Source organism: Leptopilina boulardi, unplaced genomic scaffold (assembly GCF_019393585.1).
Source record: "Leptopilina boulardi isolate dan_hultmark-lab unplaced genomic scaffold, ZJU_Lbou_2.1 LbouV2_214, whole genome shotgun sequence".
In the NCBI taxonomy this organism is placed as follows: domain Eukaryota; kingdom Metazoa; phylum Arthropoda; class Insecta; order Hymenoptera; family Figitidae; genus Leptopilina; species Leptopilina boulardi.
The window spans coordinates 1,551,093-1,570,229 of record NW_026137768.1 but is presented as its reverse complement, the minus strand read 5'-3'; the positions used below and the strand labels follow the sequence as shown (position 1 = coordinate 1,570,229).

Below are 19,137 nucleotides of genomic sequence, written 5' to 3'. Positions count from 1 at the left end.
TTAATGACCCTGTCTTTGTAGCCAATTTATAAGTGCAACATCGTAATCATCCTAAGATTTTACCAATCGCGGTCCAATATTGGCTGCCAATAGTTTGACAGCGAAAAACGATTCGATGACAGTCAACTTTTGGAGTTTAAGGTTTGCGAATGTGATGCAGAATGAGGGAGTAGATCAAAGGGTGGGACCTGTCAAGAAGTGTCAAAGAAAGCGATTCAACAATATCGATGAGCTAGACAGGTAGATAAAGCCGTTATTTACGGCCTCCACTTCCTCCCACTCCACCTTCGTAGAAGCGTAAGCCGGATTCTCGCGGGAACGGCAGACACCGGGCAGCCATCTAGATATCATCAGCGAGCATTGAACGCAAGGGGAATGTACTGGATGCTGCCTGGAGTCGGGGTACCAACCCCGAGGTTCGAGACTCAGGGCTGCAATCATTTTCACATTCATTCATCTCATGAAAAAAATTTTTAACACAATATAGAACAATTTCCAAAAATAATATCCACTCTCTTTTGAAAATTTAAAATTAAATAATCGGTCAAAATTCAATTCAAATGAAAGAATAATATTCTCTATCTCAAATAAGTAAAATAAGATTTTGTTATAAATAAGAAAAAGGCAAAAATATTCACACACATTGATATTGTCGTTGATGTTTACTGGAAGTCTAAAAAAATTTATCGAAAAATCAGGAAAGGCAAGAAAATTTGGAAACTAATTTTAAAACAACTTTTCAAGAAAGCTTAGTTATAAATCCGAGCCTGATCGAGGTGGCTCCCGGGGTAATGAAATTATTTTTATTTCAATGTAAGGACGACTACTCCGGGTTCGATGAAACAAATTTTTTCCGCGGACTGCACGACCGTGCGTATACTTACCTGTAGACTGTATCCACATGGGCGAATAGGTAGGTACGGTTTTTGTCGAGACCGTTGAGAGAATAATGAACCCTGGGTTGCGTCGATCCCTCTGGACGAACGCGGGTTCACTCAGGTGCAAAGATTCCCTCTCCCTCCCTTCTTTACCTTTAGCATGCATTCCCCTCCGATTCTCATTTTTTTCTTTCCTACCCTTTCCTATATATATAATATCTTTCTTCTTGGTCCTCTTTCTTATTCGTCTTTTTTATCTGATTTTATTATAAGTAGTATTGATACTCAGACTAGAATCGTTAAACTATGATATGTTTGGCGCGAATCAGTGTTGAATCATGTGGTTACCTTCCGCTGTTAATTCTTTAACGTTGGGGATGTAAACATCTAGAACCTTGCTTTGAATGCATAAGAAGATGAGAATAGCGATTTAAGTTGAAGTTCGAGGATAGCACTGACAATTGAGTAATACACGCCATTTATACGTTCTTTTTCTAATTTCTTTCGTTTTTACAATTGACCTGCATTTCTGAAAGCTTGGTACCGGTAAACTTAATAATGATAACCATCTTACGTCTTCGAGCGTCCTCCGAATCGTCAGTGCTGTGACTCAACTACATAAACTTACATTCCCCTTTATCTACACCAACACCCTTAATGGTGCGTCTCCAAAGGACCCTAAGAACAAACGTTTTATACACTTCGTAAATAGCTATTTATTAAAACGCTACAACAAACTTTGACCATTAATAACTTTTCCAAATATTCGAATTTCGGAAAACTATTTACAAGTTTTTATTATACCATCATAAAGTTGATTTCCATTGTCCCCACTCGCCATTTGTCATAATTTTTTTCAACTGCCGCAACCTGCTCTAGTAAAAATTTAGTAACTTTTAATTTTAACAATAAAATCACTAAAGTTTCACTAGAGCAAGGTCCGATAGTCGACGAGAATTATGACAAATGGCGAGTGGGGGCAATGGAAATCAACCATAAACTATAAAAACATATAAGAATAAAAAAATGCATAGAATCAAAAAAATTTTGGGTGCTTATCTACCTTACGGACACTCTAATAGTATTCAGCTAGTAGTGAGCACGGAGATATAACGAACGATGGATGGTAAGCATTTCGCGTGTCGTCACTGCCACTAAAAACTGCTGGAATTGTGAAGCTACTATTTTCTAAATTTTAATAGTCGCTTTATGACTCCAGCAGTACATTGGGACATTTCATGTGACACGAGTATTTTCGGCGAAAAGTAAACAAAACGATCTTTCTCAATAAATACTACAGAAGTTCAAAAACTGAAGGAATAAGGTGAGATTAAAATTAAAAAGTGCCAAAATTGATAATAATCGTCGGTAAGTAGCCATTTTATAATTCGAAAATTTTTATAAATTCATGCATCTTAATGCATGCACTGGTAAATTTTGTAGGTTAGAAAATATTTTTTCTTTTATTTCCTTTTTAATTTAATAAATCTAATTTAATGTGCTGAAAAAATATTACGTAAATAAATTTCAAAATTTACTGTTAGTCTTCAAAGTTTAGATAGGGGAAAGACACGTAAAGATTTGCGTGTAAAATACTAAATTATATACTTTAAATATTTCTAAAATAATTTCTCGAAGTTTCTATTCAATCCACCAGGGACCATACCGAGTCAGGTTATTACAATCTTCCTTGTAATTTAGCATTCCATCCAAGGGGTACATTGTGTGTGTTCGAAAGGTTTGCGTATAGTTCAAACTAAGAAAAGTTATTAGATGTTATCTGTTGATAACTGACTTTTATAACTACAAATTCTTTTGTCTTTTAGTTTCTCTCAGGTTTGAAGTGGTTTTGTAGGCGTTGTTGCCTTCGAGGGCGAATTCTACCACCATAAAAGTGGTATTTCTATTTATAAATTGGCATCTGCTGCATTTCTTTTTGGGTTCATTCAACGATACCTGGTTGCATTGGGATACGGACTGCTGACTCTCCTATCGTTTCTCTCATGGCTCAGCGCCTCCATCTTTTCTACCTTGCAAGGACACACGTGTCTTGGCTTTTCAAACAGGCACGAATAAGAGTCTTCACAACAAATAAGAGGCTTATATCAACGGTCATTTTGTGTGTTCTTTTCTTGTGTGTTTGTGATCGACTAGCTGAGTATGTACAGGAAAGGTGACACGAGAAAGTGGGAAAGAGGCAGAGAGAAAGAGAGATTGTAGAAGAGGTTCTTGAACTAACATCATCCTGCCTACTTTCTTTAACCAAAATGAATAGCTAATTTTACTGATTACAAAACTACTAGGCAAACAATTGTTTTTTTAAATCTTATTTCTTAGTATACACTATATTTTTTTAAATAATAAAACTTTGAAAAAAGAGCATGTTTCGAATTTGAGAAAGATAATTATAGCAGCCTTCATTGTGAAGCAATAAATCTTATTTATTATCATAATTTATTTTTCACAAAATTCTTTTCCTTTTTGGTCGTGGTCTTAAACTTACAATAAATCTCACATAATTTTTGGTCGACATGATGCTCATTATTGCATATGCAGTTCAAGGAAAACTTCATTGAGTTTAATTGTATATTTAAAGAACAGTTGCGCTACAAGAATCGAAAAAAAAATGTGATACGCCCTCTTTTTTCAGTGTAATAATGTATTCTGAAGCTTCAAAATTTAAAAAAATAGGGAGTGTTTTATTACATTTATGACTTTGCTAACTAATTCTTTTCAAATAGAAAAGTCAAAGATGTGACAAATGCTTATATTACCGACAAGATACCAGCACAGTAGTAAAATTGGAGTTATTAGGATTGTAGAATGTACAAATATAAAAGCTGTGGTACCAGCCATGCTATACAGAGGTTTTCATCACAGATGATAAAATAGAAAATGAATAAATTAAGCATGGATAAACAATCGTTTTAATTTGTGAATTTGCGTTTTCGTCGTTGTAACCTTTCCAAATACGTAATTGACTTACATTCGCTGTTGCTTTACTGGCTTTTGAGGGAGAAATTAAATTTCCAACTCTGTACATATCAGACGAATGACATTCAGTGATATAACTAATGATCCAACAACACGGGTCACTTATGTTACATTTGTCATTTTTAAGTCATCAAAATTACTACCGCTCTCATTTCTTTAGGAATTTGAAATCTTTTTGACTCTACGGTCAACTGTTTTCAAAGACCATTGTGGAATCTTGGTATATAGGGGCCATCCACGTTGCGCTTGAAGGGGAGGGAAAAAATGGCGCTAATGTATGCAAAATGTGCAACATGGGGGAGGGGGGAGTCGAAAATGGTGAAAAATAGTGCAACGTAATTTATGGATGGTCTGTGAACTTATTAACGCAAGCAAAATTGTCTGAGATACCCTGGCCAATTAAAGCACAAAATTCAACATTTCCTACTGAAACATTTTTTTCATATTTCAAGTTTAATTGACTTTCATTACCTAGTTTTACGGCGTTTAGTTTGAATTTTTTAAATCTCTTATGAAATAAAAACGTCCTAAATAAGTTTCATGTTTGGCTTAAAGCTGTTACAAAAATATCCTTATGAAACCTTATAGATATTTTTTTAAATTATCGAAAAAATTTTGAAATTATCAGTTCATTTTTTTTCTTATTGAAGATATTACAAAGAAATTCATTGGACATTTTTAGGACATGTTTGGTACATTCGTAGAACATGATCCTTATGAGGTGATTTAGCCCATAAGGATCAATATATATAACAAGTCATCGATAAACTTTTCTTCTATTTGGATCTTTAATAGCACTTGGATGTTGTGGGTTGATTGGCGTTTAAGACTGAATACATTACGCGCACGTTGGGCTGTAAAGTGTACATCATTTCAATTATTCATTCCGTATCAAAGATTTTTGAACTTTTCAGTACATTTTTCCTGATATGTTAAGGATATTAAAAGACGAATCCTTAGATTTTTTCAGCATGTGTTTGTTACATTCTCAGTGCATGGTTGGAACATTTTGAGAACATTATTTCACATTTTGGGGATAATTTTTAGTTTTTAGACATTCTGGGAACCATCTGATTACGTATTTAAGACATTTTGAGAAAAATTTCAGGACATTCTTAAGACGTTCTGAAGATGGTCCTATGGCAGATATAGAACATACTTTAGGCATTTGTAGGTCGTCTTTTTTATGTCTACAACTACTAAGATAAAAAAATTAATATTTAGAACAAAGTATGCTTTTATTGTTTTTTCTAAACTTAAATAAATATTTACAAGTTACCTTAATAGTAATAATTTAAATAATACATAATAGTCCTTCTATTTAACATCGACGATGTCGGTGTTAAATGATTAAAATTTTCAAATCACAAACATATCCATTTTAAAATGAGAACTTGGAAAAATCTCATTCTAACTTGAGTTATGAAATATATTATAAAATGAAATTTCTATTTTTCAAGTCAGATGTAATTTGTGTACAAGCAAAAATCTAAAATTGTTATTATTAATTTTAGAAACTCAATGATCTAATTATTGACAGAACAAAATAAATTTTTTGTATCAAAAAATATTTAAATGAAATTAATGTGCTTCATATATAAAGTAAAAAAATGAATCTTACATATCATTTTCCTAATAACATTAGAAAAATGAATATAATTGTTGATAATTGGGTATATGTCGATGATTAGGTGTTGCACCTTAATTATTTCTTTGAATCGTGAACTGTGTTGACTCAATTAATGTATGAATAATTTTTTATGTTGAAACAAGTGATTTCCTAGCGAATACTATTCACATACACATAACTGTCATAAAGCAGTTAGTCCATACACTATGGGTACAATAATATTTCTGTAACAGTTACATGCATGTAATGAGTGTTCACTTAGATCGATCCTTCAATTACCTATGCAAAGCTAAAATAATGTATAACGTTAAATAAATATTTAAACAGCGTTGCATTCAACAAATAGAGATCTACAGTCTTCACCAGATCGTCCACGTCTCCCGGCTGCATAAAGCGCATCAAAACCAACACCACTTTGTTTTTGAAGTAGATAACTCGTTGCATATCTGAAATAATTAATTAAAATATTAACAGAACAATAAATTTAAATATAAAATTAACATAAGAAGTTAAGTGTCATGAATTGAATTACAGTTTCATTATTAATGTTTCTCATTGAGACAATAGCACGAGTTAAATCGGCTAATTAATGGGAAGAAGATTCTATTTAGAGAGAAGACAACTTGTTTTTTATTGATAGTAAAAGAATGTGATTTGTTTATTCTTAATTATTTATTCTCAACTACGTATATACAAATAACAGTTACTTACGACCCTAACTGACAAAAGATAGAACTAGTCCCTTGTGCATTAGCAATGCATTCAGCACTGGCCTCGCATAATGCACGTTCAGCACATCCTCGTTGTCCTTCTTCTTCAACTGCTGCTAAATTTCCGAATGACTTTATAGATTTTACGTAACCCTTAAATAAAAGAAAACATGTACTTTAAAATTAATAATATTAATTTTTAATATTAATTTACAGATTTTAATGTTATTATAATTATATTTTTTCGATTATTATTTTATTTTTAAATTTATAAATCATTTCTTAAAAATACAAAAATTTAAAAACTTGATTTCTAAATAGTCAAAAAAAAAGTTTGATATAAAAACTTCAAATTAGTTTACCTTTAACATTGAAATAGATGCTACAGCAGCTTCAGATACTGTGTCTCTTTTTCCAATTGAGCGAGCAGTTAATGAGCGATGCGAAAATGATGTTTTTAGCGCATCCAAAAGATTTAGGACGATACTAATGAACTGCTTAACATGGAAAAATAATTATTAAACAAATTAGCATTATTTTCTGAATAAACAATAAATACATACTGTACTTTACATGAATGTCTGAAATCGTGTAAAACCTGAAAATATCAGGGAATTTGTTTGGATTCCTGGAACTTCATTTTGTATATTATAAAACTAAATATATTCATTAAGATACTTTTCTCATGGCTTTAAATGATAAATGATAAATCAGATAAAATTAAATTTTAAAACAAAATCATTATTTTATATTTTATATTTTCAAAATATTTCACAATCTCAATTAATAACAAAATATTCAATTGATAACATCAAAAATTACCTTATCAACTATTTTAAAACTTGAAACTTCTTTACCAACCCAAGTGAGTCGCCTTACTTTAATTACCCCATGACTGTTTTACGATGGAAAACCTTTTTTTTAAATAAACATTTTTTAAATACTTTAATTTTTTTAAGTAATAATTTTTGTAAAAAAACTAATTTCTCCAATTTTTAAATCTTTCAAATTTGATACTATATTATCCATTTGGGCATAAAAAAGTTCATAACAAATGTTAAAATAAATTAATTCCAGGCTACATTTTAAAATTCCATGACATTTCCAGACCTTTTTTCAGAAATACATGACTTTTTCAGGGTTTTTTGGTTCTGTAGTTAACCCTAAATGGCATTGCTATAATTTGTCTCTGATTATAAATCTGACATAAGATTTTCAAAATTAAAAATGGTGTATTCAATATGGCGGAGTTTTTCATTATTTATCAGATTTGCTTAACCCGAAAATTCTTTTGTAACAAGTTTAAGAACATTCGGTAAACTTTTAAAAAATCTTCCGAACTTATTGATTTGCCCCTTGGAATTTAAAAAAAATTAACATAGCACTTGCGAACAAGTGATCTCGAAAACCTCCGAGTTTCAAACAAATATGAAAAAATCCGCTATATTGGATCTTCCATTCTGTAGTTTCAAAATCTGATACCAAATTCGTAATCAGCGACATAAAATATGTACTTCGGTGGGATATACAATTTTACTAATATATTTGGCTTATTTAAATGCAAAAATAATATATTTTCCATAAATATATGCTAAATTTTACTAGTTTAGTTGAAAGTAAAAAAGAAATCATTTTTACATACCTGCATTGGACTACTTTGATTATCAACTTTATCAATTCCATCTACAGTTTGTTGCGGACCACCCAAAATAGCAGTTAAAACCCTTAAGCCAACTGATAAAAGATTAGCCCAAGGACTCGGAGGAACTTCGTCAATTTCGTTTTTACTAGGACCAGTTATTCCAGTTGTTTGTCCGAGTAGCATTTGCATTAGCATGCTTAGCATGTTCGACCACGAAAATCCTGTATTTCCACCTTCCTATGATACAAAAATATTCTGTTATATGAATATTCCTTTTTTTTGGGTAAAATTAAGTGAATCATTATATAATTGGTTTCATTAAAAAAATAAAATAAAATGTAGTGTACTCTATGAAATTACAAGAAAAGAATGAAAAAAAGACGTTATTTGTTTGTCTCCTAGGAGATTTAGTTGCCCACCAAAAAATGCAGATCTCTAAAAAATCGTGATAAAAAACAAATTCGACAGTCGGTAAAAAAGTTTTCTTGTATATTTTGATACCGATTAGTCGAAATCAAAAGAGTGCGAAAATTCAAATATTAAGGAAAAGATCTTATTAAAATTTATATTTTTTTCTTGAATAAAAATAGAGTTTTTGTTACTTTTTCTTGATTAGCGATTTTAATAAGTTAATCCAATTCGAGATGGTAAATCTTTATAGTTTTCCTCCTATATAAACGTTAATGAACTGGGCATTAAAATTGATATTTCCAAAAACGATGACACTCAAGCAAAAAGATGTCCATATAAGTATCTTATTCAAACCTTAAATTGATATAATACCAGGAAAATTAAACATTTTATATGGGCTTTTGCTAACCCGCATTAATAGAAGTTTCGAGCAGTAGCTGAAAAATATAAAGAAGCTTTCCAAAATTATAAATTAAATTTTAAAATTTAAATTAAATTCCAAAATTTATAATATCCAAAATTCCGAAAGTGAGGTTAAGTTCATTGATAATAAATAATTCTTCTTTATAAAATCTTGAGTCTATCGATATTGACTCGCAAAGGGAATAGTACATATAAAAAAGGGGTTACAATAATTAATTATTAAATATAATTAATTCTAAATAATTTTTTCCATTTCTCGAATTATTGTGATATCATTGAGTATTTTAAATTAATAATGAAAATTATTCCGACTATACAAATTGTAAGTTTCTTGGTGATTAGCAAAATTGTAAATTTTACAACGTCACAATATACTATACCTGAATCTGATTTGTGCTAATTTCTTCAATGTCATCCAGTCCAACTTTTTTTAAAGAATTTGGTTTTTCGGCAAATTTGCGAGAGTCCACTGCTTTTTGTTGATAGTGTTCAGAGAACTCGACATGTTGTGGAAGTGAAAAAGCTTGCCCAAAAACGAGTAAGCACGAACAAAGTGCAAAATATTGATAATACTTCATCCTGCAATAAATTTAAATATATTATTAATGGAGAAGAAAGGAACTATATTTATAGTAAAAAGTACAAAAAAAATTATAGTAATATGTGACCTGAACAGGCAAAAGGAACTTAGTTTCTAAAAATTAATTTTTTATTGATTGGTTATTCTGATACAAAAAAAGTTTTCTCTATAAGAATCACCAATCAATAAAAAATCGATTTTTTCGGACGTAACTGTCTTAGACGACTTTAACTGTCCAGGTCACATATATTAAAAATATTATTTTGCTTTAAGTAATAGTTATTATTTTTATGCAAATTTTTATGTTGTTATTTTTATTTATAAATAACATTTTTACTTGGTCATTAAACATATGCACTTAAAAGTTCATAGCTTCTTTAAAATTTTCCAATTTTTAACTTTTAAAAATATCTATTTGTTTATGAGTTATCCATCTTTGAAATCCACACTGACAATGAAACGTTAAACGCGCCACGGTGGGAGATTTCGCAACCTTTTCTTTGTTTGAAGGATTATTATAAGGTTTGAAGACGCGGATTGACTGATGTCAATTTTTCAAAATACAAAATGTCGGATCCAATATGGCGGACAAATTTTTAAAAATCGTCCGGATTGGCTCAAAACTTCTTACTCGGAGGTTTTTCATTAAAAAAATCCTAAAACTACCCTAAAAACAGCCCACACAGCACCCAAAATTTCCTGAAACTTAACAGAGCCTCACACGGCAAGGTTAGGAAACTTCAGTGGCAAGGTTCATACAAGTTTGTGTCGATGTTTAAATGTCCACATGAAAAGAATATTTACACGAAACTTTGAGGAAATATTACACTATAAATATTCACGTGCAATGTTCAGTCAATGTTGTGTCAATATTCACCTATACTTATTATATTAGTAAATGAAATTTTTATAACTAGGCGAAAATGTAATTTCCATATTGACACAACATTGACTGAACATTGCACGTGAATATTTATGTGTAATATTTCCTCAAAGCTTCGTGTAAATATTCTTTTCATGTGGACATTTAAACATCGACACAAACTTGTATGAACCTTGCCACTAAAGCTTCCTAACCTCGCCATGTGAGGTTCTGTCAAGTTTCAGGGAATTTTGGGTGCTGTGTGGAAGTGTTGTTTTAATTTATTAGGTCAAATTTCTCGGAATAATCTTATGCTGATGAAGCAATTCTGTTTACGGATTCGTGTTGAGAGTCGTTCTTTAAATGAATTAGTTACAAATTCGCGTTGAATTACCCAATGGGAAAAAATCATTTGTAAGTTAATGTGAATAATTATTTAACAATAATTTATTATTTAATAAAAAAAATTTTAAATATATTTTTATTCTTTTAATTAATTGCGTAGGACCCATTTTTGTGACTTTTTCATGAGTTATGTACCCAGCAAACACTGTTACAGGTCAGTTATAGAACTGTTACAAATTTTTTGAGAACATGTTCTGTAACTGGTTATCAACCTGTGAGTTACTGGTTACGCAAAATGTCGTACTCAGCGGATATGTAAGATTCTGTAACAGATCTAGAATATGGTTACAAATGTATTTGTAACAGTTCTAGAACTGTTTTGTAAAAACTATAAAATAATACATAACTATTATCGCACGATTATTACCTAAAAATATATGCAAAATATTTTTATTCTTAATAAAAATATTAAAACTTGATGTAATAGAAAAAGGAAACTCTAAAATAAACATAGTTAGGACAGTGTCAAATTTCAACTGTTCTATAACAATGTCGCTCCACAGGCTAATACGCTAATCATTACGCTACCCTGACATGGGAATATAAATACAAAATTGATTTGATAACTTGCGACTGAGGAGGATTTGAAAACTGTATTGCTTATATAAAGAAAAATAAGACTATGTGATATATAAAATTTTTAGAGTTTTTTAAATTTAACTACATACTTAAGTAAAATGAACTATTTATTTATTAATCTCAGGTACAAATATATTCCAGAACTGAACTTGATCAAAATTTTAGAACAGTTGCATATCATTGTTCCGATATACATAGTTCTAGATATGCGATAGAACATTAGTTAAAAAAAATTTGTGGCTGTAGTGTTATAGAAATGTTATGTAACACTGTTGCAGAATTGTTCCCATTTTTAGGAACAAATGTCATCCAGAACTAATCTGCAACAAAATTTTAGAACAACTACATAACATTTTTCGGACACAGTTCTAAAACTACGTTGGAACGTCAGTTACAGATCATTTGTGATGATTGTTTTAGAGAAATGTTACATTACATTGTTACAGAACTGTGAAGTTAGCATAATATAGAACAGATCGGTAACATTCTGTTACAATGAGGTTATATAACAGATTCATAACCAGCTTGTAACAAATGTTCTATAAAACTGTGTCCTCACTGTTATATAACATTTATAGAACGTGTTTGCTAGGTAAATTTTAATATTATGTCTTAAAATTTTAAGGTTATACTCTTGATGTATTATTCTTTAAGAAAAAAATTACAACAGCAGGACTTGTAAAAAAGGTATTTATTTTGCAGAATAAAATGTGACTTTTTAGGTTAAAATTAAAAATTTATTTTTATTAATGTTTGAAGATAATTTTATTGTTTTGTATCGTATTAGTTGTATCGAAAAACTTACAAAATGAATATGAACATGTCAAACTAATATATTAAAATATAAAAAATATTCAAAAGCTACACATTCAATTAATTTGATTTCGAAAAAATGATCGGGTCTACTAGACCCACGGTTCCAGTTAAGGGTTAAAAATATGTTATAATAAGTTTTGTAATTTTGCGAAACTATTATTTCTTGTTAGAAAACTCGGGAACTCTTATAATATCAGAATTCTTTATATACATCTGATTTTTCTAAAAAATGGTGCTAACTCCACTTGAATTTGTAATTTCACCTTTCTTAAAAAATTATGGAGACTTTAATAGTTTTTGAGATATCGCAATTTTCATGAAAGCGTGCAGCGGTTTAGCGCCGCCCCATACAATGTCACACGTATGAGTCATGAACATGATATATGTGTGGCTTGCACGCTTTCACAAAAATTGCAATAACCTAAAAACTAATAAAAACATCATAATTTTTTTTTAAATAAAAGTTAAATTATAAAGAATGTTATATTAATTAACAAAAAATCTCAAAAATATCGGTTCTGTTTGTAAAAAAAAATAATTAAAAACTGGACATTTAAGAAAAGAAAGCTGCAGTTGCTCTTATAGTTTTTAGGGTCGCTGATTACGAATCAAACGTCAATTTATCAATATTTAAAATGGCAAAATTAATTTGTCGATAAAAAATTTAAAAATCGTTTGGTTTTTAAATTTTTGTTGCTATATTAAATATGCCATATTGAATTTTGAAAAACTAACATCAGATTCGTCATCAGCGATCTAGAAATACCTAAATAACACTTTCAAGAAAATTCAACGAATTTAAAAAAAAATTCTATATATTGGATATGACATATTAAATTTTGAGAAACTGACATTGGAATTGTCATCAGAATTCCTGAAAACCCCCAAGGAAACAATTTTTAAGCAAATTCAAATGATTTTTAATTTTTTCGTCCTCCATATTGGATCCGACATTTTGTTTTTTAAAAAAGTGACATCGGGTTTGTAATCAGCGACCCTAAAAATTTCCTGGTAACAAATTTTAAAGCATTTTGAATTATTTTTAAAAATATCTGTCATCTTTGAATTTTAAAAACTCAATTAACTAAACTAAGTAAATGTTGAGTAGGGAACAGCAAGTAACTTCTTTTACCTAAATAAATTTGTTCAGAACTACTTTATTAGAGATAAATAATATTTTTTAATTCTTTTACGTGTTTTCAATAAATAGTAAAATTTCTTTTTATGAACAAAAAAATGTTTTGGAGACAATCTGTTTATATATTTTGAAAGTGCTATCCTTCCGGAAGAAAATGCGCTAAAGTTGACTAAACAATATTAATTTTTTTTAAGTTATTGTTTTTTTCGAAAATATCAAAATAATGTGAATTTGCAAATTTGTAGAAAAATATAAAGAATTTCAATTTCTTCAAAAAAGGAAAAATCTTAATGAATTCTACAATTTTTAATAAAATATATACTTTATACAGGCCAATCGACTCGTTTTGATTCAAAAAATTTAGTTTTTTTATTTATTAAAGAACATTTTAAATATAAAAACAAATTTATGAAAAAAACGGTATTTTTTAATCAAACAATAAGTTGATATAATCTATTTTGGGAAATTTGAAAATTTTTCATGAATATAAAGCTTTTTCTATAAGGAAGCAAAATAATCAATATTAACAAATTTTATTAAATACATTATGGATTACTGTTTGACAGTAACTATTAATTTACAAATGAATTAATTTGATATCTGTTAATTTAAAGGTTTTAAATATTTCATTAAACAAATTTTCAGCCATTTCGAATACTTTAAGGAGGCAGCAGAAGCATACAAATTTAAGGTTTTTTTCAAATTAAAAAAAAACGGGTGAAGTTATTTATTTAAAAACTTTTGTATGTCATTAATATTAACATTTGAAAAATATTTGGTAATTTTTTCATAAAGAAATATTAATTAATTATTTTATAATAAATAATTACCGTCAATCGGAGCCATTATAGTACTAAAATCGCATTTTTTTTATTCTATGCTTAACAAAAATTCTAATCTTTATAGAAAATTTTTTTAAACTATTTAGTCGTGTTATGGACATCCTTATAAAGATTTTCTCTAAGTTTAATTAGAAAAAGAAATTTTATCTCAGTTATAAACTCAAATTTTATTTCATAATAGCTTCCTTCGTGTTTGGAGCAATTGTGGTACAAAATTTGTTAATAAAATAAAGAAAAAATTTTTTTTATCGAATTAAATTGTATGGAAATTTTTAACTACATATTCTGTAAATAATTTGTAATAAGAAATTTTCAAATTCGCTTTTTTTAAATAATTCTCTCTAAATATCATAGTTATGAGATTTTAGTAGTTCAAATGGAAATCTAAATTTTCACTTTATTGATATCCTTTATTGTTGCATGAACTAATATTAAAATTTTTTTTTGCTTTTATTTCAGAAAAATGTTTTAAACAAGAATTTAAACAAAATAAAGATTACCCACTTACTGCATTATACGAAAGAAATCATACATATTTTTTCTCTTTAAAGTAATATAGTGACAGTGGGTCGTGACCGCATTTTAAAGTAACGGTTTTTACGAAGTTCAAGAGCCTTTAGGTTCAAAAGTAGGCTAATGGGAGTCATAGTAAGATCACTGTTAAACGCCATATTATGGGATATTTATGTTTGTTAATCATTTATAAGATTTTACTAATGTACAGAAATATTTGCAAAATAATATATTTTATTCAAATTTAAAGATAATGATTACGTAAAATATTCTTGGGAAGCAATAAATGCATAATTAAGAGCATGTAATATTTTCTAATATATCAAATTAAATTCTTCCATTTCTTTTTTGTTGAATTATTATATATTAATAAGTAATATAAATATAATTATTATTTTAATGTTATTGTTTATATATTAATTTTATCACTACTCTCAATACCTCACAGTAACAACATTAAAATTTGAATAATATAAATTTTCTTTTTTGACAAAAAAATTATAATTTTTATTATTATAATAATTATACTAACAATAATAATAAAAAGAATAGTAATATATTAATTTTAATTTTTAAATGATTGGCCAAATTTATCGGACAACTTAAAAAATTGTGTAACTATACACTTAAATATTTTTATTAAAAAAAAAAATATTCATTTTTGCATAATATCAAATACGAGTTAGTCAACATTATCCAAAAACTGTGTAACTTTAGTTCATTAATAATTCACTTTATTCTTGTTAATTTATCACAATTTTAAAAACGTTTTGTTTAATGAAAACAAAATTTTGGAAAACTTTTTATTCGAAAGTTAAATCTATAACAAAGAAAAAATACGGTTTTAATTTTTTTTACAATTATAGAAAAAAAATATTAACAAAAATTACTATAAAGTACACAGGATTGATTTACATTTTAAATAAATAACTAAACTTTATTTGAAAAATTGTCATATGTAATTTTATTTTAATAATAATAGTAATGAAATAATAATAACAATAATAAATAAATTAAATAATCATTAAGTAATAATTTAATAATAAATTAATAATCTATAAATAATATCAGTAAAATTGTTTTGTACTCACTTATGAGTATTCAAGGTAGATTCCCTTGACACTGACTTTTAGTTCTGAAGATGAAATTCTTAACGGTGTCGGCTATATAGCCTTTGCTGTTCGTGGGGGTAAACCGTTGCACCAACACGGAGACAGTTGTCACAACTATATGCGGAATAACTAATTCTTAAAAATCACTTATCCACATTGGTCGGAAGTAAAACAATCATTTGACAAAGATGTATTAATTGCAATAAATATTTTAATACTAAATATTTCAAAAAATTAGTAATATGCATTCAAACCTTAAAATATTAATGCAAAAATTAACACTTAACTAGTGAATGTCAATAAGATATACATATATATATAAGAAAATACCGTAAATTTTTTTGTAAAATTCTTTAATTCTTATTATAATAAAAGACTATGCTGTTTGAATTCTTTATAATAATTTCTAAATAAATGAAAAGATTTCATATTCTTTGGAAATTATTCGTAAAAAATTATGTTTTACAGTTATTTTTTAAAAATTCACACATATAATACATAATATTGCAGCAATATTTGAAATATTGTAATCAAATGTTACAGTAATGTTTCAAAAACTTTTATATGTCCGATTCAAGGAATAATACAATGTAATATTTCAGAAATATCACAAAAAAATGTTAGTGAAAATATTTGTCCGTTTTACAAATTTCACAATTTATATCTCAATACCCTCATAACAAAAGGATATCCATATCAATGGTCGATATCCTAGAATGGTCCCCAGGATATCTTGGGATATCCCTAGGATATCCAAACCGCCGGTCTGTGGGACATCAACAGGACATCCATAGGATATCCACAAAATATCTATTAGATATTATATCGCAGGATATCCACGGGATATCCTCAGGATGTCCGTGGGATATTCTTAGGATATTCACGGGATATTTAACATATATTTTTAAAGGTTAAAATTGTTAAGCTAATATAATGAATAATAATATAATAAAAACAAAAATCTTATGAGCTTCTAATTTATTTTAAATGAAGATTTGAAACGCATTTTTCAAAGTTTTTAAATAAACTTATGCACTTAATGTATTAATATTAATAGTTATTCGTTATTTGCGGAGAAGAATTTATATTGTTTAAAGCCAATTTATTTTCTGACAATATTAAGCATATGAATAAAGGAATGAATCACGAATGAGAAAAAAATTAGTTAATAATTTTTCAAATTAAACAACTTTCTCGAAAAACAAGTTGCATTTTATTTTATTTATATAAAATTTAATTCACAGAATATTCTCACTCGTAGTCTCATAATAACTTTAAAAACAGTATCCTGAGAATATCTTCTTGACATCCAGAAGATATACTGAGAATATCTTGAAAATATCTGTGAGATATCCTGACGAAATCTATGGGATATCCTGATGATATCTGTGGGATATCCTGACGATATCTATGGGATATCTGGAGGACATTTATGAAAGTCTATAGAGATATCCAGAAGATATCCTATGGATAACCATGGGATATCCAAACCGCCGATTTTTTGGATATCCTTAAGAGATCCTTTTGACATCCATAGGACATCCCTAGGATATCTGCGGGATATTATCAATATATCCCAAGATATCTTGTGTTATTAGGGTATTCAGGTAAATAAAAAAAAATTATTTAAGTTAAAATATGTAATCTGGACTCACGTACAAAAAATCTATTTTTATTTTTTATAAACAAACTTGAGTACAAACTTAATGATTAACATCAAATAATTTCGCAGTAAGCAAAAATAGCAAATATAATAATAATAATAATTGAAGTAGATCAAAATATAAATAATTCTGAATAAAAATTAAATAAACAAAAAATTTTTTACATATGATGAAATTGTTTTTGTCTATTTATTTTCTTCTAAAACTTGCAATTTTTGTTCTTATTTAAATTTGATTTCCCTTCATTGTTCCTTTGGACGATTGATTCCTCAGTAAACAACTATTTCATTCATTGCATTCAATATCTGTGAATACAAAAATTAGTTTTTTAGCAATCTAATTAAATAAACAATTAAAGTTAAAAAAGGTGTTAATTTCATGACCATTTAGCTTCCTCATCATGATACACTTATATTCTTATGATTAAAAGAGAGAGTATAACTAAAATAGCGATCAATTTTATAAATATTGGCAAAATTTGAAGTTTATTACATCAATCGATTTGTTTTCATGCCAGAAATACAATTTTGATAAGAATTAATTAAAATTTTTATATAAGAAAAAGTTATTTCAAAAAATATAAAAACGATTTTCTTCAAAAATAGAAACAGATTTACTAAGTTTCACCAATAACATAAGTTTTTTCTTTCAAATTGCAATACTTACGGTTTTTTTGTGTATATGGAGTTATTATTTAACTTCCGTGGAACAATTTTATGGGGTAGTAGAAAATATGGGTATCGTTAAATCGCAATTATCAACTGTTTCTATTTACCCCTAAATTTTTCAACTTTGCTAAAACTTAGGGTTAAATAGAAACAGTTGATTATTTCTTACAAAATTTAAGAAAAAATCAATTTCAAGTATGCAAATGTTAAAAAATACAAAGAATTACATAAAAAATGGTGTTAGTTATAAAATAATTCAAACTATTAAATAATAATGCATTACATAAGTTTGAAAATAAACCATTCACTCTTATTCTTATTAGATAAATAATATTTTCAATACATTTTTATAATGCTGGAAATAGTGTTGTAATTTGATAGAAACAATTTTCTCTCTCTCTCTTTCTGATATAAGAAATATCCCAGCAAACACGAATACGTAATGGTTATATATTTGTTATATAACAAAATGTAACACGTTCTGCCACAAGCTTGTAGCATGTTACAAGCAGGTTACGATAAATGTCAACTCTGATCTCTGTAACAGATATGTAACAAATACATAACACTGTTACTAGTGATTTATAACAGATATGTAACGATTATATAAATCAATTACACATTTTTTAAATCCAGTAACAACATCTTATATAACACAACTATAACAAATATAGAACTTTGTTACAAAAAAATAGAGTTAAAATTAATATAATAAATTAAGAGAGTGTCATATTTTATCTTAATTTGATGTTGATAATGTTAATAAAATAAAAAAATTAGAAATCCTAACACATTCTCGAAATTTTTTAACCGGATGACTCCCGAGATTCGAGCTCTCGACCATCACTAGTGTACCTACACTCCAGGGCTCAACCAAACTGGGAGCTGCGCCTAGACGCGCTCGACCAAGGGATACTATGCAGGTTTCTTAGGAAATGTTTCTTGTAACAAACACATGAAATAGATAGGTTTATTATTTTGTAAAACCATCAAACAATTTTTCAGTTGTTTCTTATTTATTACAATGAGTATATTAGCATGCTTTATGGTTGGCCCCTTGATTTGTTCGAAAAACAAAACACATCATACGTATGCTTGACAGATGACATCTGGATTTCAAACGATAGATTAAATCTTAGCTGGAGATATATCTTCTGCAATTCAAATGAATAACTACCTCCTGGAGAAGAAGGGAGTGTCAATAAAGGGGCTCATTATTTTATGATGAATTCAATAATTCGAAATGAAATAGGTTGTTATGGTTGCAACT

At 28.1% G+C, this 19,137-nt stretch overlaps 1 protein-coding gene across 2 annotated transcripts; it reads right to left on the bottom strand.

Annotated features, from left to right (window-relative positions):
* Positions 1 to 5,089: 5,089 nt before the first annotated feature.
* LOC127279091 (uncharacterized) lies at positions 5,090 to 15,678 on the bottom strand. Of its 2 annotated transcripts, none has more exons than XM_051301228.1 (6): positions 15,515 to 15,678; positions 9,069 to 9,267; positions 7,855 to 8,091; positions 6,575 to 6,709; positions 6,214 to 6,365; positions 5,090 to 5,948 (listed from the first exon to the last, which is right to left on the bottom strand). In XM_051301228.1, exons 2-6 carry the CDS (start codon positions 9,264 to 9,266, stop codon positions 5,822 to 5,824), a joined length of 849 nt encoding a protein of 282 aa, XP_051157185.1. In that variant the 5' UTR covers position 9,267; positions 15,515 to 15,678; the 3' UTR covers positions 5,090 to 5,821. The 2 variants fall into 2 exon arrangements, with proteins under 2 accessions (XP_051157185.1, XP_051157187.1); XM_051301230.1 differs by having other exon boundaries at positions 6,575 to 6,706.
* Between the last annotated feature and the right edge of the window lie 3,459 nt (positions 15,679 to 19,137).